The 26684-nt window shown below is 33.5% G+C and overlaps 3 protein-coding genes and 1 long non-coding RNA gene across 4 annotated transcripts; 1 reads left to right on the top strand and 3 right to left on the bottom strand.

The window, feature by feature from the left end:
- Positions 1–2318: 2318 nt before the first annotated feature.
- LOC133284422 (uncharacterized) lies at positions 2319–4445 on the bottom strand. The gene is made up of 4 exons (XR_009747896.1): positions 4166–4445; positions 3346–3420; positions 3196–3261; positions 2319–2623 (listed from the first exon to the last, which is right to left on the bottom strand). It is a non-coding gene; the product is annotated as an uncharacterized LOC133284422 (long non-coding RNA).
- A 4760-nt stretch (positions 4446–9205) lies between these two features.
- LOC133284397 (SUPPRESSOR OF GAMMA RESPONSE 1-like) lies at positions 9206–13065 on the bottom strand. Its single transcript, XM_061481397.1, has 6 exons — positions 13058–13065; positions 11578–11710; positions 10808–10994; positions 10008–10501; positions 9341–9661; positions 9206–9259 (listed from the first exon to the last, which is right to left on the bottom strand). The coding sequence occupies exons 1-6, from the start codon at positions 13063–13065 to the stop codon at positions 9206–9208; spliced, it is 1197 nt and encodes a 398-aa protein (XP_061337381.1).
- A 2124-nt stretch (positions 13066–15189) lies between these two features.
- On the bottom strand, positions 15190–18913 carry LOC133284375 (serine/threonine-protein kinase STY13-like). Its single transcript, XM_061481374.1, has 6 exons — positions 18416–18913; positions 17970–18102; positions 17654–17849; positions 16945–17069; positions 16689–16847; positions 15190–15859 (listed from the first exon to the last, which is right to left on the bottom strand). The coding sequence occupies exons 1-6, from the start codon at positions 18544–18546 to the stop codon at positions 15545–15547; spliced, it is 1059 nt and encodes a 352-aa protein (XP_061337358.1). The 5' UTR covers positions 18547–18913; the 3' UTR covers positions 15190–15544.
- A 3366-nt stretch (positions 18914–22279) lies between these two features.
- LOC133284406 (glucuronokinase 1-like) lies at positions 22280–26592 on the top strand. The gene is made up of 6 exons (XM_061481410.1): positions 22280–22524; positions 22628–22777; positions 22864–23052; positions 23163–23279; positions 24152–24312; positions 26204–26592. Exons 1-6 carry the CDS (start codon positions 22318–22320, stop codon positions 26448–26450), a joined length of 1071 nt encoding a protein of 356 aa, XP_061337394.1. The 5' UTR covers positions 22280–22317; the 3' UTR covers positions 26451–26592.
- The last annotated feature ends 92 nt before the right edge of the window (positions 26593–26684 follow it).

Here is a 26684-nt window from a genome sequence, read left to right as displayed (position 1 = left end):
TCACCTTAATCCGTGCACTGGAAAATTATATCAATCCTTGCACTAACACTTATACCTCAACTCATTAACTAATCTTATCATTTTTGTTTTGACATTACACATTAGCTCCTTTGCTAAACACATAATTCCACACTTTATTGTAACTTAGTTCATACACTAATCACATGATTTCCCATCAGGTTGTACATTAGCTCATTTTCTAATCATACAATCTCTTCAGATACTTCCCATCATCATGGATTTCATTCGGCCTCATTGTCCTTTTACAAAAATTTAATAATTTACCTCAACACGGATAACTAGGCACTCAGGACATCACAAGGTGTACATACAAATATATGTATACTGGCACTTAGGCCATCACTGGATTATCATCCGTTTATTCATCAGAATAGGTATGTTGGCCATCAGGCCATTAGGTATTATTCACAATGCATTACAACATCCACAAGTAACTAGGCCATTTTAAATTACGATATTCATTCTTTGAGATTTCCAAGGGACCTCCATCATGGAGCTTCATAACACCTGAATCTCTACATAGTAGCCATTTCCAAGGAGAATTTTAATGCACACATATAATCTTATTTGTTTCCTTCACATCCATCAGGGACTTATAACTTCTAATCAGACATAGAATATTCCAACTCATACTTAAGCGTACCTGTTCACCATTTTCAATAATCCAACAGGTTCTAAATCTCTCACCTTGATGAAGTCTATTCACTAAGTCCATTGTACACACTATACTACAGACATACTTGGAAGCTTCACGAATACCGTTTCCATACTATGGACTCATCTCAATTATATATCTTTATTATTCATAGTACTACAAGGTTCACCCATGCGATACCGTACATATCATAGATTTATTTACAACTTTCACTTATAATCCAGCTTTATAATTTTCATCTACAAGGTCAGACGAAACATTTAAGTCTGTTTCCCTTAAGTCCTATAATATTCATATTTTACTTACTGCCATCTCTTGTCCATGGAGCAGTCAATACTGCAGCCACAACATCAGGCTAAGGACTTACATTCGGTGCTCCAAGGTTGCCACGCAGGCTTCTTACGATGACCACGCATGTAACACAAAGGAATGGGATGATCAGACCCACACTAAAGAATCACATATGCAGTAATCGATAAGAATCTACATACAACCATGCAACACAAAACACAACTATACACTATCAGAGTTCCCTAACAAAACTGCTCTGATACCATAAAATGTAACAGCCCGTTGTACACCGGTATTGTTAACATTAATTATGATATTAAGCGCAGTTACAATCACAACAATTCATTTATAAAAATGCGAATAAACTTTTTCCGATTATTACGCGAGCATTTAACACATAAAAAGCGTAATGATTAAAAGCTGTGACCGTAACCGTAAACTCTTGCGGAAGACTTATTTAAACTATTTTTATAACTTACATTACTTATCATAAGTTACTAAGGGGTTCCCATAAACCCACTTAGCCAATTTCCAATCTTTACGTTTTTACCAATTCGGACATGTTTCACCCTTAATTTTTCTGCGACCACACCGTTCATAGCCAAACTCTCTTCTCAGATTATATCTTTGTCTTACTTAATTCCCTTTTCAACAAGCTATCATACGCTAAATTCGGAGCTCATTAGCTCCGGTTATCGCCGTTTGAAGTTGGATCAGCAAATAGCCAAACAACCCCAAAAACAGCACCAAACCACTCACTTTACTCGATTTACTGCACTCAATAAATTCAACAATTTGCTCTCAAATTTTTATCCTACAAACTAGACATCTCAAACTTCATTTTGATATATCACACGCTTAATTTGACTGAGAAACGAAGCGGGAATTAATTTCCCAAATCCGGTCCAGAATCTGCCTCAGGTGCAGGGGCACATGAGCAGTCCGTGTTTCTCTATTTTTTTCAGGCCGAAAATCAACCCAGAATTTCCTCAACTTTTGAAACAAGGTAGAGGACATCTCAACCTTCAAAATGGCGTATGGCACGTCCCTATTGGACCTCTATGGAGGGAGATATGCTCTCCCGAAGTTCGCCTAAAATCTGTCAATTCTACATAAATTTCGCCAGAGTTTCCTTTGTTTTTCCAATAATCCCAAAATTGTAAACGATCATTTAAACCTCAAATGTACCTAATAAACACATGATAATACAGTAATAATCCAATGGGTGGCACACACAAGGACCAACAACGCCTTGGGGCACTTACAACCCAATCCAGTTTATAGTTATTACACAGTTTATACAATAGAGCTCACATTATATTTCTTACTTGTTTCAATCACATAGGTCCCATTCACATGTAGTTTCACAATATAAGCATGTAATCATAACTCTAACATAGGCCTAAAATCCTTCCATCTTGGTACATCATGCCTCTCTTACATTTACAACATACACTTAAATATTACAACTTACGACTTTAACTTCAAATTGCCTTTTACAATATTACAACACCAATTACAAATTTAGACATAAATTTAAATGATACAAACTACTAGACCTAGGCATGCCAATATGAACAATATGCCAAATACTGAAAATGTTCCTCTATCACCCTGCGGGCCTCTTGCCCGCTGCTCCAACGCTACAGGTACATCCTGAAATAAATGCCCCGAGACGGGGTGAGATATACGAATATATCTCAGTAACCAAGAGGTTCTGGAGAAAACTCCACCCAATGGTTCACTTCGATGCATATCAATAGAATAAAACAACCACTTTGAAAACGGGATATAGCAAGGGATTTAGAGAAGTGGGGAATATAAAGAAACAAACTACGACGATACGGGATGGTAACCCCAATTCCACGTACGCCCTGGGCATATATAAGCCTATGGGTATCATCCAAGGTGTGTTCACAGAAACCACAACCATGATGCCCAAACCAACCAAAACGCCAAAGACATTCCTAGTGTGCTCCTACCCGGATCACACACCATGACACGCAGTCAACTGGAACTCCCTCCTGGAGACCTATCCAGCGGAAGTCCGAAAATGCCCGAAGGCTAATAAAACTGTCTACTGGCCAGAGACTCGGTACCGCAGTACCCATAGCAATAATGCATCCATGCTCACGTGTTCTATACTATTCATACACATTTCCTACCGTTGCCATCAACTGACAAGGTGGAACAGAAAAGGGGAACAAGCCCCAGTACCAAGAGGTTACCTCAATATGTTACTCCACTTAGCTCCACAGCAGCTTAGGTTCCAAGTTTGTTACTCAACAGAACGCCTACACATAGGACGTTCCCAATTACTCAAAACTCATACGAATGCATGCAATTTACAACAATACAAGCATGATTCAACCACTTACCTCAATCCCACTTGGTCCAGGACCAAGGGCAATCCACCGACTCACGGTTCGGTGTTCAAATCGACGTACGGCAACCTACAGTAACCATGTACGAATCGTCAGTACACGACAATTCCATCAAAATACGAAAAACGTCAAATTTCACTCCTACACCTTGTAGGTTCGGCCCCTTAAGGCTTATTTCACAAATTATTTTTCTAAATTTTCTTTCTCATTTTATTATACTTCCACAGGTTGCCAAAAGGCCATACCAAGTGTCATTTTTCACTTTACGTCTTTTAAACAATGTTTTGCCAAATATTTTACTCTAGGATCCTTTATGGCAATTAACACCTTCAATCATTTTTCATTGATTCTACAACCTTTAAACCACCACACAACCCATCTAAGTATCATTTAGCACATCATACATCACTCAAATAATTTCCAACAACATTCATTCCTTAATTTCCCTTTAAAGGCCGAATTGCACATAATCCATTCCAAGGAATTTTCACCCAATTTTAACCATTCCACACCTCATACAATCCCATTATATCAACATATAATCATACAACAACTCACCAATACAATCCTAACACATTTTCAAAATTCAAAGTCATGACAACCTCAAAATTTTCTAAGTTACAAAATCATATTTTTCACCAATAATTTTCATGGCATTTCTAGCTCTAACACATCATTCTAAGACATTATCATCTAATACACATTTTCTATTTGAGCTCTCTAACATCACAAATCAAACAAGCCCTCTTTAGGGTTCATAAACAAATTCGAAAATAAATCTTCAAATCAATCCATGAGGGGTGTTGAAACTTACCCACAATTACGTCACAAGACTCCTCCTAGAACTCCACAAGCAATGGCTCAAGAAATCAACCCCAAAATCACAAAAATCCTAAGAATTTCGTGGCTGTATATGGCTCTTTTCTCACCATAGAGAGGGTTTCAAGGGAAACTAATCGGTGGAACGGGTTCGGATGGTGATTTCCATCGAATTTCAACACAAGAATCGTCCGATTCGGTTAAGAATTGATGAAGTTATGAAGAAATCAAACAAAACAAATAAAAAAAACGAAAATGGAAGGGGGAGGGCTGATCCACGGGGAAGAAGGGAGAAGAGGAGAGAGAATGTGTCATGTAAATGTGACTTTTAAGTCACTTAAGCCATAGGTGGGTCCTACACGCGATTTAACTTTAATCAATCACTAATTTCAACCACAAATTCCTTTCCTATGTATTTTTCTCGTTTATGTCATATTTTTGTTTCCTAAAAAAACTGATAAAAGTTTCACGCTTATCGGTACAATTATACCGCAGTATTTTTACACCGAAAATCACTATTCATTAATTTTTTTCCCCAAAATGACTTAATTCCAACAAATTTTATCAAAATCATATTTCCTAACTCAACAACCATTTATAACTCATATTTGAAACCTAGAGCTCAAAATTCAACTGGCACGTTCTACGGTGCAATCGTAACGCGGTATTTTTACCCGCGAAAAACACTATTCACTGATTTTTCTGAAACTTGCCTATCAACTCAATTTTTCGTTCTGAATCCATTTCCAGGGTTATTTTTATCATCGGAGACCTTCTGCTCAATTTTTATCTTCCTAGGGTTGCGTGTTGGCTAATTACCGTTTTGCCCTTTCTTTGTATTTTGGCCTTATACTCAGGATTTTCACTAATCCTTCTCTTTAATTCTCATTTAATATTTTAAATATTATATTTTAGAAATGTGAGGTGTTATACAAGGGCAACCCACCGAGCTCACGGTTCAATGTTCAAATTCGTGGGAGGCAACCTACATTGATCATACACGGATCATCATTACGCGGTGAATCCACCAAATTCACAAAACATCAAAATTCTCCCCCCACCAATGTGAGGTTCGGCCATCATAGTGTAAAATTACAAAATATTTCCTTACATTTTATTTTTTTTAGCATCCTAAGGCTACCACAATGTCATTTTAAGTGCCACATTACATCCTACATCATCACCACACCACTTTTTCCATTTATTTCCTTCTAGGTTCAATGCACATTCCAACACAATCCAATTATTTTTCCATTTATTTTTCATGCATACATTCACCTCCCAACACCCCAAAATACCATTTAACATTACACAATATCAATTACACAATTTTTTCATCATTGGACCCTAAACACCCTACATGGCCGAATTCTAGGGGAAATTATACCAAGTGGTTTCCAATCCAATTCAACACTTCCACACACCTTACAATCCTATGATTAACTCATACAAACATCCAACAATTCATTTACACAATCCTACCAACAATCCCAAACACAAAGTCTTGAATTTCCACCATAAATTTCGCCTAAGTTACCAAACATCTCATCAATAATTTTTATTGCATTTATCACTCTAAAACATCATTCTAAGACATATTTATCTAATACACATTTTCAATTTAAGCTCTCTAACTACACAAATCAAACAACCCCTCTTAGGTCACCATCAACAACTCAAATTCAAAAACATAAATGAGTGAGAATGCTTACCACTAATCAACTCCTAGGCAACCCAAGAGTGAGTTTCAACATTTGAACAGTCCAAAACCGCCACCAACCACCACCAAAATGGGCCAAAACCGCCACCAATGGAGGGAGATGATCTCCACAACCACTCAATTTCGTAGCTCACACAAGGAAGGAAAGTTGTTCACAAGCTAATTTGGAGCAACTTTCATGTTCAACACTTTTGGATTTGAGTAGTATTTCGGTGTGTTTTGGTGGATCAAAGTTTCAAGCAAAACTCCTACCCTCTACAATGGTGGCCACGGGTTCAAGGGTGAGGAAGGAGAGAGAATGTGATTTTTTTGTATGATGTCCAAGTGGCAGGTCCACTTAAGTGAGGGTGGGCCACGGGTTCAAGGGTGAGGAATAAAACTTTTTCTGTTGCAGAAGAACTTTTATTTTAGCAGCAGAGACATAAAATAAGCTAGGGTCCACCATTTTATTTTCTCTCAAATATTTCACCTTTCTCTCTCTTCATTGTTGGGTCTGATACAAGAAAAAAAAAGTTCTGCTGCAATAACAGATGTTTTATTCCCTAACATTATATTAGGTTTTCGGAAAGAAAAAAGAAACTTATAAAATATTCATGGATATAAGAACACACTAATTTTATTTCTAGTTCAGTATCTTCCTTCTTATAAATAACAAGTTTCGATTTATAGACAAGGAAGTAAAACATAAACTTCCAATCTTACATCATAGACAGACATAATAATAGCACACCAACAATTACTTTTGACAAAACATTACAATCCAAGGCCTAAAAAGTAGCTTTTTGACAAAATACTACAATCCAAAACGATAAAGTAATTTTTGACTTTCGCACGATACAATCCAAATCATTAAAGTAGCTTTGACTAAAGTGACTTTTTTAAAAATGACTTTTTTCTTTTGTAATCGTTGTGCAGGATTGATTGTTTAGGTGTCAGATTGAGCTCTCTCCTTTGTTCAGAATTAAGATTGTCATAAAAAGTATCATACTAAGACTGATTAGTTTTTATCTTTTCATGCATGATCTCATTCATGACCTCTGCATTAGGATATTGAGAATCTTCAAAATAAGAATTGAACCCTCGAGGTCTAACTAGTTCATCAACAACATTATGAAAATGAATTATTTCTTAGCCATGTGATGAACTTGGGCTGGTTAGGTTAGGATGTGTAACAGTATATCCAAATGTTAAATATTTCTTCAAATTATTATTTATTATCATCAAATGTTATTAATTTAATCTCAATTAATAATAACTTTCTAACTATTTTGATGTTAAAAATTATTCAGGCACCTAATTGATGTAATAATATTTTAAAAACTAAATTAATATTCTAAGAAAATCGGTATAAACAAAAATTGGAGTTCTCATTTATCTTAGCACGTGATACAAATGTGACACTTTTCATAATTCAGTTGAATTGTTGGATGAATATTCCAGGTCATTTAATGAAAATTAGAAAATAATCCATTCTTAAAAGGCAAGTTGCTAAGCGGAAAATTTATTCGTTTTATTTCTTTCTCAAGATCAATTTTTTTTTAAATTAGTCATTTACTTCTCAAAATTTGTCTCAATTTAATCATTTGTGTACCGCTTGTGCGGAATATGGGAATGAGATGCATCATTTATTATTCAAAATAAAGTATTTAATCACAAGAACTAAGCCAAATTTAACCTTGTAAATATTGTTTAAATTTGACCCAGTTCTAATGATAATATGTTGAATTGGGTTAGATATAGAACTAGACTAGGGTGTTCATGGTTTGGATTGAATTGATTTTAAAAGAAAAAATTATTTGATCCAATCCCTTCGGTTTTATTATGTAATTATCTATTTGGTTTAGATTTTTTTTCAAATCTGATCCGATCCGATCCAATTTTTTTCGGTTTGGATTGGATGGATTTTTTATTTTTTGAAAAGCCTAAAATTTATTTGATGATTATTGTGCAAATAACATATCTTTTGTATGTATTGACTTTGTAATTTTTTTTTTTTTGAAATACAGAAGCATAAGCAAACTATAATCTAATTTTTTTGGGCAATGAGATATGAAACTCTGCACAGACGAAATTTGACTGATGGGATGTACCTAGGTTTTTCTTGGATTTAGATGATGGGTTAGTGGGTCTTGGGTTTAGAATTTTTTGGACTATGATTGGAGAAATACCCAAGTAAGTAGAGGAGAATTAATATATTGAATCGATTTGGATTTGATCGATTTTCACCAACCAAACTAAAAACGATCCAATCTAATTAAAATTTGCGATTTTTCGATTATCGATTTTTCGGTTCGATCACCGCAGTTTGAATCGGTTGATGAACACCCCTAAACTAATACTGCATAACATTCTAAAGCACAAGATTGTATGTACAAAAAATTAATTATTAAAAATTGTGGGCTGAATTGATTAGCAAAATCTCAAGTTGATGATTTAATATAAAACTATATCCGTGGAGTTTGTGACTATGAACTAACAAAAATAGCATAATCTAAATAAAATGTAGTGCTAGACATAATTGAATAAACTAGTAATTTAACAAATCGTGAATGTTGCTATATATAAAACAGAAAAATATTTCTGCAGTTAATGCAGATAAGTTATTTGTATTTACTTTCAAAATGACATCATTTTGGTATTGAAAAATTAGAAAATTATAATTATAAAGACTAAAATAACCCTGAAATAAATTAAAATTATAAAAATATCATGATTTCCGTCCCAAAACGACGTTGGGGTACTGCAGATAATTTATCTGCAGTAGCGGCAGAAAAAGCGGACCCTATATAAAACTAGTTGACATGAAAAACAAACAGAAAAATATTGTTGCAGTTACTGCATATAAGTTATCTGCATTTACTCCCAAAACTACGTCGTTTTGGGATTGAAATATTAAAAAATTATAATTATAAAGACTATAATAACCCCGAAATAAATTAAAATCACAAAAATACCATGATTTCCGCTCCAAAACGACGTCGCATTGGGGGACAACTTATTTGCAACAGAAAAAACGAACCAAAAACAAATCATTCAATTGTTTGTTTCATAATGAACTGTTAGTTTTCTCCATATTCATCAGCTTAATAGTTTAGCTTTATAACATCACTTAGAAATTGCAACAGTCCGAAACCTGAGACACCATATAATTTTTGCTTGTAACACCAAATGGTGACAACCTGAGCTTCATGCATGTAGGAACAGAAAGATCATTGCAACTGAAGAATGATATAGATAAATGTACTATACAAGCTATCCTAGAAAACTTTCGGATTAAGCATCAGCATCAAGTAGAACATGCTTCACAATTACACCTTATAACTTGTCCATCCACTGAAGGATACTGTCTTGAGAACAAAATTGCAAATTCTGCATGCAAAATGAGAATCACTGAGCAATGAGAGAATGATAATATATTGGAAAACTATAGAAGATTGAGTTGATGCTTACAGAAAGATCAAAATCTGGAGGAGTATCCAATTCCAGGGTGTCAAGGACAGAAATTCCATAAGATACATCATCATTTCCAGCCAAATTATTTGCACCGGAAGCAAAGCTGTTGAAAGTGGTAGAGTTCAATCCAGAATCATTTAAGAGGGTAGAAGAATCTAACATCTCCTTGCATAATAAGATGTCTTCCAAGCCATCAAAGTCACAGTTTTCAACAACAGCCTGTGATTCACCAGCTAACCATGCAGGTTCACCAGTATTGTCCTCATTTTGAATAACAGATGGTGGGGCATGTGATATTCCAGGTATAGACTTGGCATCCTAGTTCATAAATTGACATTTCAAAAACAAACCAAAGAATGTAGTTGTTTGGAAAAAGAGTGTAAAAAGGTTGTATGACTTTACTTCTATTCTCATTAGTACTTAACAACAAATTTTAAGAGAAAATCAAGTTCACTGGTTTTTTTAGATGTGTCCATCAAATGTTTTGTAGGACTAGAAGTTGAAATACAAATGCAATCTTAAATGCTATGCTTGTTTCTGTGGTAGAATGTTGTATTTGATTTTTCTTTTTCAATTGAATTTCATACAAGATGATCATCATAGCTTCCTCAAAGTTTAAATTAATTATCAAAGCAAACTAAATGTAAATAGAATGGCTACACACCTGGATGAATGACAGAAGTTCATTTTCATCAAAATTGTCATCACAATCAACACATTTGCCTGAACAAGGTCGACTGGGAGGATTTGGTTTTGGGGTTCTTGGACTTGTTCGCGGTGCCATGTCAGAATCTTCAACCACTGAACTCTCTTCATTTGTCTCAGTCTGCTTATTCTGTTGATAAAAGATTTTTGAAACCACATATCCACCATCCTTCTCATCTTCTTCACTCCCTAGATGGTACTGATGTAACACCCAATTGGATTTATATGGCTTGGACCCTTTCTTAGATCTTATATAAAGTACCATGATCTTTTTAAAGCCCTTATGTACTCCATCTTCTATTACAGGTTTGGTTTTACCAGTCTTGTGCCAGCGCACATTCTCCTCAGTCAAACCATGTTGATGATGAATCTTTCTACGCTTTCTTTGTCCAGTAGCATATGCATTAACTGTTCTGTGAAAGAAATGGACATTACTCCCATCTTTCTTAGCACCTGAAACAAAACATAATTTGATTAGAGAAGGTGCTCCAGAAAAAATGCATTTAGTCTGGAATTGGTCAGAGCCAATGCAAGTCACTAAGCAAATTCAATAGTCAGGATTGTATAAAGTGAATTAGAAGATAATTATTAATACCTTGCTTGCCCACTAAGTCAGGAAGGTTTCAAGTAGTCTTCTTTGATATTTTTGTCAGGTTTAGCATATTGGCTTCATTTTATTGGTGTATTAGTCAATTGAGTATTGTGAAAAGAATGGTAAATGTTTAAATATCTGAAAGGAAAAGATCAGAGAACCCTCACCTGGAAGATTTTCTGGATGTGTGTAGCAAATACCCTGGTCTCCTTCTATAGTTGGGATGAACTCATGGATAAACATGTGCTGCTCTTTGTTTCCAATACAACATTTTGCTGCTAAATGTTGCAAAAGTTCAACATCAGAAGGGTCAAACTTTACACCAGCAGGAAAGCCAGGCCACTCAGAAGAAACCTACACAGGAAAAGGAATATTCCTAATGAAACATCTGCAATCAATCAAAATTTATGCAGAACTGTTTCAAGAATTTAATCCTAGTATGAAGGTGAAATTTGCAAACTTTTAACATTAAGAACTTGAATTAATTGTATGAGCCAAAAGAAGTAAAATGTAAGTTAAAGGAATTGGAGCATGTAGATACTCCATGGTAACTTCAAGAACTCTACTATAAGAGCAGTGTTTATTGCTTATAGACATATAACATTTCTCTATTTTGGTGCATGTGTAATTTTCTGTAAAGAACCAATTCAACCCAAAAGCTTAAGCTGTTGGGTGAGGCTACATTAATGGTTTTTATATATTTCAACAATGCACAGGCCTACCTACCTGTGCGAAGAAAGAAATTCTACTAGAAAGAAAGTGGGGGGCAGTGAGGATCGAACCCGATACGCCGAAGCTCTGATACCATGTAAAGAACCAATTCAACCCAAAAGCTTAAGCTGTTGGGTGAGGCTACATTAATGGTTTTTATATATCTCAACATTTTCAAAACCAATATAAGGACTGAGATTGAATATTATGTTGAATTCGAGCATACATCACTGTTATCAATATGGTAATGACATTTTGGGCATTCACGATATGCTCCAAAGTCCTTGATTTGATCAGCTGATGACAGAGAAGTATTTTTCACTTTCTTTGCAAATCCTCCAATGTCAAAAAGCCAGCTCCTGCAAAACAAATATACTCTTTAGCTCATCGTTCCTTCAAAAAACATTGTTTACTTGAAGAACTTCGTATACATATAGTTAAACAGAAGTTTGGTTTAAAAAACAGAAAGAGAAGAAACTACAAGTTGTGTTTTACCCAACAGATCAGCCCAAAATCATAATAAGATTTGCTTATATCTTAATATTATCATCAGGTAGAGATCCTGTAATAGGATATATATGAAATATAATATTTGATAGATTAACAAAGCCTTGTGCAAATATCCTTATGTGAGAATGTGCATTGTCAATTACTCCTATCTCCTAATTAATGTTAGTTGTCACTCTTGAAATTCTCTTAAAATAGACTTGTTCTACCAACTGCCTCGTTTAGAGGAGCACAAGGGACACACTCAAGAAACTAAAGCATGAAAGGTTACTTCTTCCATGGATTATTATTTGCTCTGATGGACAGTGTCACGTAAACTAAGTCCTTGATCACAACAGGCCACCCCTACGTTTTCATTAACAGATACTAAATTAGGAAACTCCAACGAGACATTCTTGGTTGTTACTTGTTACTTCACATGACCGTATGGGGCGTTTGGTAAAGTAGAATTTTTTTTTTATCCGAGAATCTCGATTTTCAGAAATATAATGAAAACATTCGGTTTACGATAATATTCGAAAATTAAAAATTTAAAAAAATTCAGTTTTCCGAGAATCCTGAAAAATACCGGCTACCAAACGCCCTACAATGGCTGTATTTCAATCATCCTGAGAGCCACAAATCATTATTTAGCACTTCACAAATGTTTTCTTCCCATAATGCACTGTCAGTGGCAGAAAGGAACTGAAAGTATTTCCAACTTAAGCAGCAAAATTAGAAACTCTCCAAGTATATATGTCTTTAATTACCAGCTAACTAAGTTTCCATATATGGAAAAAAAGCCAATACATGCAGTCCATCCATCGTACAGCAACAGTAACACCATCAACTTCAAAAGCCAGAACTCTCAACCATGTGATGTGATGTAACATAACACACTGTACCGTTGTGTACTTAACTAATTTTACCAAAATAAGCAACAAACAAGAGACCAATAAAAAAACAAAAAAAAAAACCAAGCAGGGGAACATTCCTCTGACACTAGTTGTCGAAATAAAACCACCCAGAAAAGAAAAATTGGATTTTTACCCATCAACACTAGAAAGGGACTTCAACCCACAATACCAATTCATAAGATCATGTAGAGATAACCGAAAATGGGGTGTTGAGAAAACAGCCAAAGATAGAAACTTCGTAAGCAAAACACGAAACTTGTATAGCAATCTTGCTAATGCTTAGTGCACAAGTGCTAAGCTCACCTAGCCATGCTATGCAAGATAGAAGAGAGAGAGAGAGAGACGCGTTTGGTAAGATGAGTTGTGAGTATTTAAAGAGATTGAGTATTGAATAAGTTACCGAGAAAAGAGAAAGAGATTGTGTGTGTTTTGTGTGAGTGTGTGTGAGGGGGAAATTCTCTCACAGACTCGACAACCGAACCTGGAAAATTTGTTCGGGGCTATCGAATTTTCCGTGCATTTTTTATTCATAGTGGATCACGTATTTTATTATAATTAAAATTAAAATAAAAAAATAATTTATTTTAAAATTAAATAAAAAATAATTAAATAAAAAATAAGATATATGACATATTGTGAATGATAAATGTATCGAAAATATGAAGATATTCTCCTCAACCTGGATTCTCAGTGGGACCCGCCATTGACTGAATAAGTCTTCGGAAGTAGCTGTCTTGTCTCCCCGAAAACCGAGGGAGACAGTGTGGTCGTGACTGCCTTGCTCCCCAAGCATTAACGTTGTTAATAGTAAGATTCTTTCATACTATGTTTCAAAACGACGCAGGTGTAGATTTAAATATAAATCTAATTGCAATATACCAAGCTCGTTGTAGTAAAGTTATAATTATTTTTGCTTTCTATTTTTTTAATAAGAAAACTCAAAAATAAATGGCTACTTTAAAACCACAATAATAATGTTAGTCTTGCGCTTGCCAACTTAAGTGATTATTTGTACGACAATTTTTTTTGAAAAGTATTTTTATTTTTGCAGCAGAAAATTTTTCTTCATTCATATAAAATGGGTAAATCTCATTATAATGAGAAGAAAAAGAAAAACCTAATAGAATATAACAAAACCTATTCATTTATATATAAATGTGGCAAAGAAAAATTTTGTGCAGCAAAAATAAAAATTTCATACACTAGTTCAAGTAAATCTTCAACATTAGTTTAAAATTTTCATACACTAGTCATAATCGCAACTTCTTTTTTATTTTTTTAACATACCAACCATAAAGTGAATCAACTCATATACTTTATTATAAGGAGCGTTTGGTTCAGGAGAATTTTTTTGAATACTGGAGAAATGTAATTACTAAGGTGGTGTTTGGTTGAGGAGTTTGCCATTGTTTCCCATCAAAGTGATTCTTAGATACTTGGTTGTCCAAGTTTGGTTCACTGATTTCATGTTTGTTACCCATCAATGTCACTTCCCTAGGCAAACTGGTTTCTGTGTTAAAAAGCATGAATTTCACTGTTGAAGAAAGCAATTGAGGAGGTGGTATTCAGGAAAAAAATCTGAGAAGTTATTAAAGCATAAGAATACAATGACACAATTACCCATCACATAATATACTATGTACACACAATGGAAACTCACTTTTAAAAATAGTAAAAGAAAAAAAGGGTACTTTAGTATTTTCAAACAATTTTCCCATCAATATTCTATCTTCAACCAAACATACACTTAAAAAATTTAACCCAATTTTCCCGGTAAACTTTTGGCGAACCAAACAACTTTTTTTACATTTTCCTACCAAAATCATTTTCCTACTCATTCTATTTCCCCAGTAAAAAATTTTTTCTCCTGAACCAAACACCCCCTAAGAAAATGGTTGGAAAGTGAGTTTGGTAGGAAAATGTAAAAAAAAATTGTTTGGTTGACCGAAATATTACCAGGAAAATTTATTTAAATTTGCAAAATCTATGTTCGGAAGAAACTTCGCACTTTTTTTTTCACTTCCCCAGTTATCTCAAAATACCACATCTCAAGTGATATTCTGTAACAGTGAATTTCATCCAAAAATCAACACAAAAGTCATTTTCCCATCTATTCTATTTGTTTAGTATTTTTTTCTAAAACCTGAACCAAACATGATATTTTTCAATATCCACTTACACTTTCTCATCAATCTCAAAATAAATCTTCTTCCAAATACTACCTAAGAATTAAATCCAAATTTTCCTCTCCAACTACTCGGTCCGTGTTGTGTTGTTAAATGTGTATAATCACAACTTCTTTTTACATCTTGAAAAATTATAATGAAAAAAACTAGTTTTGCTAGCTACGATATTGATGCTAAATTTCTTGCAAAGTATCAAAATGAACAAAAATAAATACATGGAAAATTGGCAATGATAAAAAGTTTCCCCCTTTACCCATTTATTATCCACGCCACATATATAAAGAAGGGGTGAAGGCCTTTGGATGAACCTTATCTTACAATGTTAATGATAATACATCTCAGCAACCTTAACCCCAAAATTTTCTGGATGTCCTTAGATAACAGTCAGAAGTGAGTCAAAAAAATGTTAAAATAGCATGCCATTCTTGCTGAGAACGAGGTGCCTTCTGAATTGGTAATTGCTATTAAACTAACTTATCTGATAATAGTTAACATATTCTTATTAAGATTCTAGTTGTTACAATTGGTGAATCTTGTTTTATTCAGTTTTCCTAACTGTGATCTGGGACAGTCCCAAAGACCATATTTAATATGTTTTGAGGCATCAGTAACACTGTTTAAAGCAGAAGAAAAGTCCTTTAGGCCTGTCTTCCATATTGGCTTTTGGGGTTTCTCCAGAGTCATCTCTTCTAGCCATTAATGCACTTGTACCAGGAGACTCTGGTGGCAATACAGCATTCTCAGATGAAGCCATCCGCAGAGGAACAACTGGCTCTGGTGGTGAAATTGTAGAGAGATATCGAAGGAGCATTTGTATGATTTGACTAAAATTGGGTCGATCATTTGGATCCTCTTTCCAACATGAAGTTACAATAAGAGCTAAATCCTCAGGAAGGTTTTCAGCACTGGGCCTTGTATTCTGAAATAATTAAATATTTGTGTCATGAATCCTTAGTAAACTCCAAGAATAACAGCACCATATTCAGTCGTAAGCACATGTAATATTATGATTATAGTCAGATAAAGATCAGAGATGAATGAGAATAAAAACTAGAAAATTATAATAACCCAATGACAACAACTTATGAGGTGAAGTTGTCCATGAGGTATCAAGTATCTGAAATGTCACAATTAAACTAGACCCAGTAGCGGTAGAGCATTTCTGGCCAGAAAAAATAAAAATGAAGGGGGTCCTTTTCTGAAGTCGGATCATCAAAATTTTGCATATTTGGACACTGATCATATTTAAATGGAAACTCTAGCACTTGCAACTTTCAAGGGAAATTCTCAATTTTCTTACTATGATAAGATAAAAGGGGGCGAACCGGAGCAGTGGTAAAACTGTGTCTTCATGACTGAAAGGTCATGGGTTCGAATCCAGGAGACAGCCTCTTTGCAATTATGCAAGGGTAAGGCTGCGTACAAGGATTTCCTCCACCCCACACTCGCTAGTCGGGTTTAACGGGGAGTGATTTTTTCCCAATTAATTTGGGATAAAGGTGATGTTGATGTTGATGTTGATGATAAGATAAATATAATATATAATATGGCAAGCAGAAGTAGACGTCCGAATTCAAAGGTTAAATATGTTTATATAAGTGTCAAGAAATGATCAACCCTTCCAAAATGTGACTTTACAGTGTAACTATTCTACTATTGGAATGAAGTTAGCTAGTGGCCATAAATTGTGCAAGTATGATCACATTAAGCAGAATTAACTATCAAGTATACACCAGAATGTCATTTACCTTAAAAGCAGCTGCATATGCTGCCTGTAGATTAGACATGCCTTCAAAGGGCAACTTATTATGGATGAGCTCCCACAACACAATTGCAAAGCTGTAGGCATCCACCTTATGGTTGTAATGCTTCTTCTCACCTTGTCTTAGTGTAACAGTGCTGTAAAGCTGCCACCAAACAGGAAAGTAATGATAAATTACTTAATATGGCACAACCCATCTGGGAAATCAATAAATGTTCAAAGTTTCGGCAATTAGGAAGTACTTCTGGAGCCATCCAACGATATGTTCCCGTTTCAGCAGTCATCATCTCTGTTAAGGACTCTTCTCTGGCAAGACCAAAATCAGCAAGTTTAACTGTCTTATGATCTGCTGTCAAAATTAAGTTATCTGGCAAGGAAAGAAGAAACAAGATTTCAGAATTATGCTTGCTCCTTGATATATAGAACAGATACTGCTTGATAGTACTATCAATTGCACGCTAATTAGAAGCTTTGTTTCTCACATTACATATTCGCTATCTTCTCAAACTCAATGACCTAGAATGTTTAGCACAGAAATATGGCTTTACAAGGGATAGTAATGATAGTTTGATCATAGATTGCACTACATAAAAGAGAAAACAAAAGACAACTTTACATAAATTTACAACATATCGTCTCCTTAAATAAAGTCTATTTGTGTATAGTGGGAGTGGCTCATAGTAAAACCTATGAACAATAACAAAGTTGTTTTTTTTTTAACCACTTTTTCATTTTGGACAGGGATTATAGTGTATTGGCCAACAAATAAAAAGTGCCATTTTTCAATTTGCTTGAAAGTTCTAACAACTCAAACATGTCCTAGGGAAACATGTAACTCATGCAGGATGCAAAAAACTCCACAAAACTAAAGCTACGTCACAGTCTTTTCTGTTAAGTGCTACAAGCTACTACTCAATGAAACTAACAAGTGCAACAATTATGTAGGCATACCAGGTTTAAGGTCACGGTGAATGATCCCGTGGGAGTGTAAGCATTCCATTGCTCGGGCAATATCAAGAGCAAATCCAACAGCAACATCCATATCCAAGCACTTTGGCCGCATGCTCAAGAGATATTTGCGCAACGTTCCACCTAATAGAAGTTCAGTCACTATAACCATAACAGGTTCTTTGCAGGCGCCAATAAACTAGCATCAAACCAAAAATAGAACCTTCTATGAGACACAAGTTTTTCCCAGTTCATCAACACCAACATGATTTGCCAGTTCTGATTAAAGTATATATGTAATTAGATTTGAAAAACAAACCTTAACCAGATTTTTATGTTGGACTCTCGACAACATAGCAACCTCTCGGGCAAACCGAGCCTCTCTCCTTGAAATCTCTTCTGGGGTTTCTCCTTTGTTGATAATCTTAACAGCAACATTCTGATTTTTATATCTGCAATCAGAAAATCCAACAAGAATAACTCAACATGTCAGCAAATAATCCTATCTAATGGATGCAGAATGTGTATTTGTCCAAACAGATTAGTCCAAACCGTGACTCTGAAATTTGATATAAATCTAAATGAAAGGAGCAGCAGCAGCTCAGTGCTGACTTAGAAATCAAAACAAACTTTGAGCTAAATCTTATAACAAAAAAAAAATGAGAAGTTTTTATGATACAAGGATTCAATAACCAAAATTGATTCCAGAAAACAGAACCCAGAAAAATTAAAATATAAACAAACAAATAATCCAATTTGACTTACTTTCCTTCATAGACTTTGGCATGAGCACCTTCCCCAACTTTTGGCCCAACAAATAGTTGTCTAGGATCTATAAGCCACTCAGCTTCTAAATTGAACTCCTCAACCGAGTGAACCTCATTTCCAGATCCCATTTTTAATTTTTCACTCAAGAAGATGTGGAACTATCAAGCAAGTAGCAACAACACTCAGACTCAGCAAATAGGGAGTGCCCTTCTATGCATTACACACATGGAAGCACACCAACAACCAACTCAAATACCCTTTAACTGAAATGAACCAGAGCTATATCACAACAGAGAAAGAAGCTATAATCTCTGGGTTTGATAAGAGAAAAAAACTCAACTTGTGCACCACACGGCAACTTTCCCAACACACGCACACACTTATCCCCAAAATCACGCTCTTAGATCATTAAAAAAACAGAACAAAATCAACATTTTCCTTTGTTTAGGAGGCAAAGAATAAAACTCCACATGTTTAGAGACACACAACAACAAACCTAGAACTTACAATAAGCATTAAAAAAAGACCATAAAATAAATCAAAGATCCAAAACAATAGGTTCAGTCAGCAGCAGAGTATTTGCAAGGAGAAAATAAAAATATATAAAAATTATTATTATTATTATTTATCATTATTATTATTTGAGAAAAATGTTTCTCCTGGTTGCTGCAGATAAGTTACCTGAATTTATTCTTAAAATAATATTTGTTTTAATATTAAAATCTTAAAAAATTATAGATATAAAGAATATTATAACTTTGAAATAAATTAAAATTATAAAATACTATAATTTTTATTTCAAAACGATATCATATTAGACTTACTGCACACTACCCGAGTTGAATCAGATACAATTTTGAAGGATTTTGTAGGTTGTTAATAGGGGTTTAACATAAAAACTTTTTAAGTTTCCAGACACATCAAGAAATTGAATTTCAATTATTTGTAGAACGATATCAATAATTTATGGGGTTTATTAATCTCATGTTACATGAGAGTACTATCTCATGTGGGTGATACAAATATGTGGGGTCTACAATTTAAAAAGAAAAGAAAAAAGAAAAGAAAAGATTGGCACAAAATTCTATGGGTGTATGACATGAAATAGATATCTTATGTAGCATGAGACTATCATTTCCCATAATTTATCTACACTAAATACACAAAAAGCGAATCCTTATTATTTATTATTATTATTTGAAGAGGAAGAGATAAGGGAAGGTTGAAAAGTGAACGACCCCGATTGAGAGATGGAGAAAAGAAGGTGGTGGAATATGAAAGAAAATATTTTTAATTTAATTTAATCTCTGCTACGCGTATTGATCATTGAATTCCATCTCTGTGTTGTCGTTCATATGGCAAAAGGAATAGAGTCACAGTCACAAAATAGTGTTTTTTTTCTTTTCTTTTAATACACAACTTAATTATTTCGGCGAATTGGTCCACGATATTTCCACAACTTTCCATTGATTATGAAACGAATTTTGAATCGAAATTTATTTACTCCTTATCAAAGATATATTTAATTAAAATTGAATTCAGGTTCTATTTTTACATACTCAACCTGTATAACCAATTAAGCTACTTACTGATACAAAATAGTGTTTTAGGGATATATTAGATTAGAATTTTAAAAGATTTTTTTGAGATAAAAAAAATCTTATAAATTTTAAAAGACTATTTAGAATTAGAGGAACATTATAAACTTTTTTAAAAGATTTTTTTTTCAATCAAGATTTCATATGATTAAATTTTAAATTATTTTACTAGATTTATAACGAAGAGACAATATGAATTTACAAGATTTTTAAAAAATTCTATGAATCTTTAACAAATATTTAAAATTACAAAAGTAAATAAAAAAATAACAAAGAAATGCAATGATATTGATAAAAAAAAGTAAAATCTAATATAATTTTTTCAATCAGTAACATTCATGATAAAATTTAGTTTGAAATTTTTTGCAATTAATATTGAAAATCTTGAGGTTTTTGCTTTACGTGATGAGAGTTTTTTAACTATATATCATATGCATGTTTCCATTGATTATTCCAAAAAAAATTTGAATTTGAATTTCTGGATTTTATTTTATGAAAGTTTAGAAAATTTCTCAAATTAAGTTTAATCGAAACATTGAATTGCTTTGTGACTTTTGAAAAACAAATTTTTAGTGATCTATTGATACAAAAATTGTTTGAAATAGTATATTATAGCGAAGAAATTTCATTCATGAAAGTATTATTATGAAACATAGTGTTCATATTATGAAAGTTTCAATCTTTCTTTAAATCAATATTGTTTCATTGATCTAAAACGAAATTTGGTTGTGAGGGTTTTTGTTCTTATATTATTTTTTCACTATTTTATGTTGTTTTTAATACAAAAATCAAACATTTTTTGTGCCAAAAAAATCGTGACCAATAGCTTAAAAAATTATTTTTTAGACTTCAAAAAACTCTCGAAAATCTGATTTTTTGAGATGGATTAGATTAAAATTTTGTTGGGTTATTGTTTTTGGATTGTTTTGTGATAAATTTGTTACTTTTTAGTTTTGACGAAGCTCCCATGGCGAAACTTGATTTTGAACGGGTTGACCCGCAAAAGGAAGAAGAAGACGTTGCAATAGAGAAATCTCAAAAAATCATTGGGTTAGAGTGAGATTGTGAGAGAGACATTTTATTTATATTTCTCACTAATAAGTCTCACGATACTAATAGAAAATTCATTAAAATTGTGATTTTTGAATACCATAATATTCTTTTTCTTTTATTTAAAATTCTGATTATATACCAACAGATTTGGTCTGACTCTAAAATAGTCTTTTAAAATCTTAATCGAATACCGTGACTTTTTTTCAATATTTTAAAATCCTAATTGAATAATTTTCTTGTCCATAAATAATCCATTAAAATTCCAATCCAATACACCCCTTTAGTTTACCTCTTCTATTGTTAATTTTGTTTTTCTTTTAAAAATATAAAAACAATCCATATTTTGATATAATAAATATAGGGGCATATTTTTGTCATCTTATATGAGAAAAATATATTTCCTATACATTCATCAAAAGATATGCCTTGAATTATTTTTTAAGAAAAAAAATAGTTGGATTCCATGTGCATAAAGGAAATTATCTTATATAAAAATTTAAAGGGGAAAAAGTATCTAATGTTGCTTTAGATAACTTTGTCTAATGTTCATCGAAATGACGTCGTTTTGGAGTTGAAAAATTAAAAATTTAGAATGATAAAGATTATTATAACACTGAAATAAATTAAAATTATAAAAATATCATAATTTTCACCCAAAAAAACGTCATTTTGATGAATATTAGATAAAGTTAGGGATTCATTAGTATCAAGTAACAGGAAAACAAACCTTTGTTCTTGCACACTCATTTAAAGCGGGACCCACCAGGAAAGAGAAAAAAACAGAAAAAAAGAGTGCAGCTCGTTTATCCATGTGAGAGCAGGAAAGAATCTAATTTTTCTGTTACTTGACATAACTAAAACCCATAAAGTTATCTAAAGTAAATTTATAAAAAACAAACCCAAACTTAAACGAGTCTAGTTTAGATAAACAAATTAATCATCATTAAATTCATTGACAATTTTTTTATTTTAACTACGTAGCATTGACTATAAAATCCATTTATACATTTTTTTTACTTTTATGCGCTTGAAGCAGGTGAGGCTGGGCTCGAAGATGTATACGACGAATAAGAAAGAAAAAGACAACGTGTAATTCGCTAAATCCACGTGGGCATAGCTATGGCTACGGGAAGAGAGATACTTATCCTAATTACTAATTAGTAATGAGGATTAACTATTAAGTATAAAAAAGAAAGAAGAAGAGAAGATGAATTAGCGAGAGTGTGAAAATTAGAAAGGAGAAAGAAAATGGATAACGAGGACAGCGTGATCGAGCACAAGGTTTACGCGAGAGTGGGTTTACTGGGAAACCCAAGCGATGTGTATTATGGCAAAACGATATCGTTTAGCCTCGCCAATTTTTGCGCCACCGTTAAGCTCCGTCCCTCGGAGGAGCTTCTCATTCAGCCTCACCCTAAACACGATCTCGTTCACTTTCATTCTCTTCATCAAATGGTTAATCCTATTCCAATTAGTCCTATTCCTATTCCGATTATCACAATATCCCGTTCTAATTCCGATTATTCACTCATTTTGATTTGATTTGATTTGCATGCAGGTTGATAGGTTAAACACTGAGGGTTACTACGGTGGAGTGAGATTGCTTATGGCAATTTCTAAAGTTTTTTATACATATTGTAAAGATAATGATATTAATGTTCATGATAATAATTTCACACTCTCATATGATACTAATATCCCTCGCCAGGTATGTTGAATTAAATGTATATAACATTAATTCATAATTTTTTATTTTTTAAAATTTGTGATAATTGTTGTTGTTTTATGTTTCAGACTGGGCTTTCAGGTTCTAGTGGGATTGTATGTGCTGCGTTGAATTGTCTTCTTGATTTCTATAATGTGAGGCATCTAATCAAGGTGGAGGTGAGGCCTAACCTTGTACTTGCTGCTGAGAAAGAACTTGGAATTGTTGCTGGTCTTCAAGATCGTGTTGCACAAGTTTATGGTGGCCTTGTTTATATGGTATGCTACTATGTTCTTTGAATTTCATTTCAAATGTTTATCATGAATGATTGAATGAATGAATGAATACCTAAAAATAAATCATATGTTTTTTTTTTTTTTTTTAATAGGACTTCAGCAAGGAGAACATGGATAAACTAGGCCACGGAATTTATGTACCCTTGGATGTTAGTCTCCTTCCCCCTCTATATCTCATCTATGCTGAAAATCCTAGTGATTCTGGCAAGGTTAGTGATATGGAATGGATGCCTTCTTCTTTTGCTGTTATTATTGTTTCCTTTCCTGTGGTTTGTACAGTGATTTTATTGCATCCCATTTGCATGTTTTGTTTCTTGGAAATATGTCTTTCTAGATATATAACATATGGGTTTATTGAATGTCCTTTTAGCAGTTTTTAGCAGTTTTAAACTATGCGCATTCCCGAGAATGCATACTTATAATATTAAAGTTGTATTTTTTTTTTCTCTCTTCGAAAACTATCTATCTGCTCATGTGGAAAGTGAAAAAAGTACAATTTTAATATTACAACTATGCATTCTTGGGAATACATAACTAAAAACTGCTAAAAGAACATAAGTTTTGGTACTTTAAAAGGACACTCCTTTTTCCCTTAATATATTGCATTGCCTTTTCATAAAATTTCGGATCCTTACCCAGTTAGATGTCTGCAGTGGTATCTGCACTCTGCCTAAGAATTAAAATAGATCCTCTGATCATGGTACAATTGGCCAGGTGAGATCCGAGATGATCTCATCTGTCTATAGACAAATCAACGGTTATTTTTTCTGTACTCTTTATCCTAATGTGCTAACTGTTTGATTTGTCTGTGGATGTCTGAGATTGTCTCACATGACCTCATGCCATATTAGAAGAAGGATCTGTTCCGAGCTAAGAGTAGTTCTTTTATCTGTTTAAGTTGACTACTGATTTTTTGGCATTGGGGTTGGTCACTGTACGCTACAATGAAATGTATGTTGGAGGTAGCTCTATGAAAGTGATGTTCTGAGAAAACACTTCTAATAAGAATGTGCTTTCCATATTAGAAGCTTCCCTTAATTTCTTTTTTCATATATAGATTTTAACAGACAGTGACATGTAGGTTCACAGTAAAGTACGACAAAGGTGGCTTGATGGTGATGAGTTCATTGTGTCATCAATGCTTGAAGTTGCTAACATTGCAAAAGAAGGAAGGACAGCATTAGAAGAAAGGGATTATACCAAACTTGCAGCTCTCATGAATCGAAATTTTGACCTGCGAAGGTAATTCATATTTTTCTCTGTCATTATATATAGATGCATATGGAAAATTTGGTATATATTACTGATAGTAATTACAACAATACAGTTTTGAAACTTGTATGATGGTTCCAAGCACAGCAACTTACTTATTTATAGGAAGTCATTAGCTCTTTTGGCAACCGAGAACTCTAAATTGTGACCTGCACAGCCGATAGTTTACCAATGACGTAACTCAACTCCAGTATACAAATACATTTATACACAGTAAATATAATCTAAGTCAAAACACGAGTTCTTCCCCAGCCGGCTCCGAAGATTAGAACATGGGAATCTAGGGCCCAAACACCTACCATAAAAACAAGGCAACTCTTACCCACTAGAAAGGAGCGACACAGTCAAACTCCGATGCTTGCTACCTAACAGTTGGTTAATCTGGAAACTTTAAAAGAGATGACAGGTGGTCACATGGATTCATAGAGGGCATAATAAATAGTGTCAAAAAAAAGTTCTTAAGCCATTAAGATTGGTCTTGTAATAAAAGAGTTTAGTGTAGTTTGCATGAGGTCATAGATTCTAACCTCAGTGTCACCATTATATCCAAAAAAGAAGTTCTTTAAACTTTATAATTATTTTATAAATGTTCTAATGCAATAATGATAATGTTTATAAACAAGCAACAACATAACAATTATTTCCTTTTTCAATAATATATACAAGGTTACTCAAGAAGTCATCCATATGAGTATCCTTTGCAAAAACCTTTATTTAAGTTGGGGAGTCAACTCCGCCCATAAGTCACGTCCCATTATCATCTCCGATAGGGGCATCACCTCTTCCGGCAAATCTCAAGGCTAGGGGTAGGGGTACGCTCGCACAATAGGCAAACAATTCACCTAATAGCTGAATAGTACCACGAGCAAAGGAACTGTGTGCTTATTTGAGAGATTTTTTTTAGCTTCTCTTCTTTTTATAAGCAGAAGCTCGACCAAACAGATTTATACAAAAAATTTTATAATAAAAAGAGTTTTTTTTTATAATAGAAAAAAGTCAAAAGCTTATACGAGGAGTTTTTTTTAGTTATATCAGCTTTTTTTTTAAATGAATAGCTTTTAAGTAATTTTTAAGTTAAATTTTTTATTAATTATCAACCAGGTTTTAGCTTTATTTTTAAAGTTTTTTTTTTTGCTTTAGCTTAAGGGGTCGTTTGGTTGAGGAGAAATTTTTTGAATACTAGGGAAATGTAATTACTAGGAAAATGGTTGGAAAGTGAGTTTGGTAGGAAAATGTAAAAAAAGTTGTTTGGTTGACCGAAATATTACCAAGGAAATTTATTTAAATTTGCAAAATCTATGTTCGGGAGAAACTTCGCACCTGTTTTTTCACTTTCTCAGTTATCTCAAAATACCACATCTCAAGTGGTATTCTGTAACAGTGAATTTCATTCAAAAATCAACAAAAAAGTCATTTCTCCATCTATCTTATTTGCCCAGTATTTTTTTCAAAAACCTGAACCAAACGTGGTATTTTTCAATATCCACTTATACTTTTTCATCAATCCCAAAATAAATCTTCTACCAAACACTACCTAAAAGTAGCTTTTAGCATCAAATAGGTTCTAAGGGTCCTCTCGGCTTATGCCTCTCCTATCATCTATATTATATTTTTTTTCCCTGGAATATTACACAAGCATTTTATTTAAACATTTTCCAGGATGAGCCTGTATGTTCTGTCACATATCAATGTTGTACTTGAATTAGTGTTCAGGTTACATATATATAAGATTTAACTAGTGTTATATTGTATTATTAAAAAATTGCAAATCATGAATTTTGTTTACTCTAACAAATCAAAGGCATGGGAAAATTGAAATTGTGGAGATTCTATTAAACTTTGTTGTTGGTATATTGTACAGGTTAATGTTTGGAGATGAAGCTCTTGGTGCTCTGAACATACAAATGATAGAGGTTGCTAGAAAGGTTGGGGCTGCGTCAAAATTTACTGGTAGCGGAGGAGCTGTTGTCGCATATTGTCCTGAGGGGACTTCTCAAGTAAAGCTTCTCGAGGACGAATGCCACAAAGCAGGATTTGTCATACAACCCGTTGAACATTTTCCTTCTCGTCTAAATGAAATTGACTTGAAAACCTTGGAAATGAATTAATCTAATTTGGGGTTTGAAAATCAGTTGTTTTCAGGATGAAACATTTCCATTTCTTTGAAGAAAAGTTAGAATTTTCAAACTCTGATAGATATGTTGTTTATTGATGATTTTTTTAAAATAAAAATATGGATTGAATTTGTTAAATATGAGCTGCATTTTTATTTTAATGTGCGGAGATTTATGTTTGACAATTTCTTTAAAATATTGGGAGAGTCCCGCATTTGTGATTTGTTT

The sequence above is a fragment of the Gastrolobium bilobum genome, unplaced genomic scaffold (assembly GCF_033153095.1).
Source record: "Gastrolobium bilobum isolate Gb01-03AN ecotype WA unplaced genomic scaffold, APGP_CSIRO_Gbil_v1 utg19213, whole genome shotgun sequence".
Taxonomy (NCBI): Eukaryota; Viridiplantae; Streptophyta; class Magnoliopsida; order Fabales; family Fabaceae; genus Gastrolobium; species Gastrolobium bilobum.
Note: the sequence above shows the minus strand (reverse complement) of the source record. Positions and strands in the feature narration are given on the sequence as shown.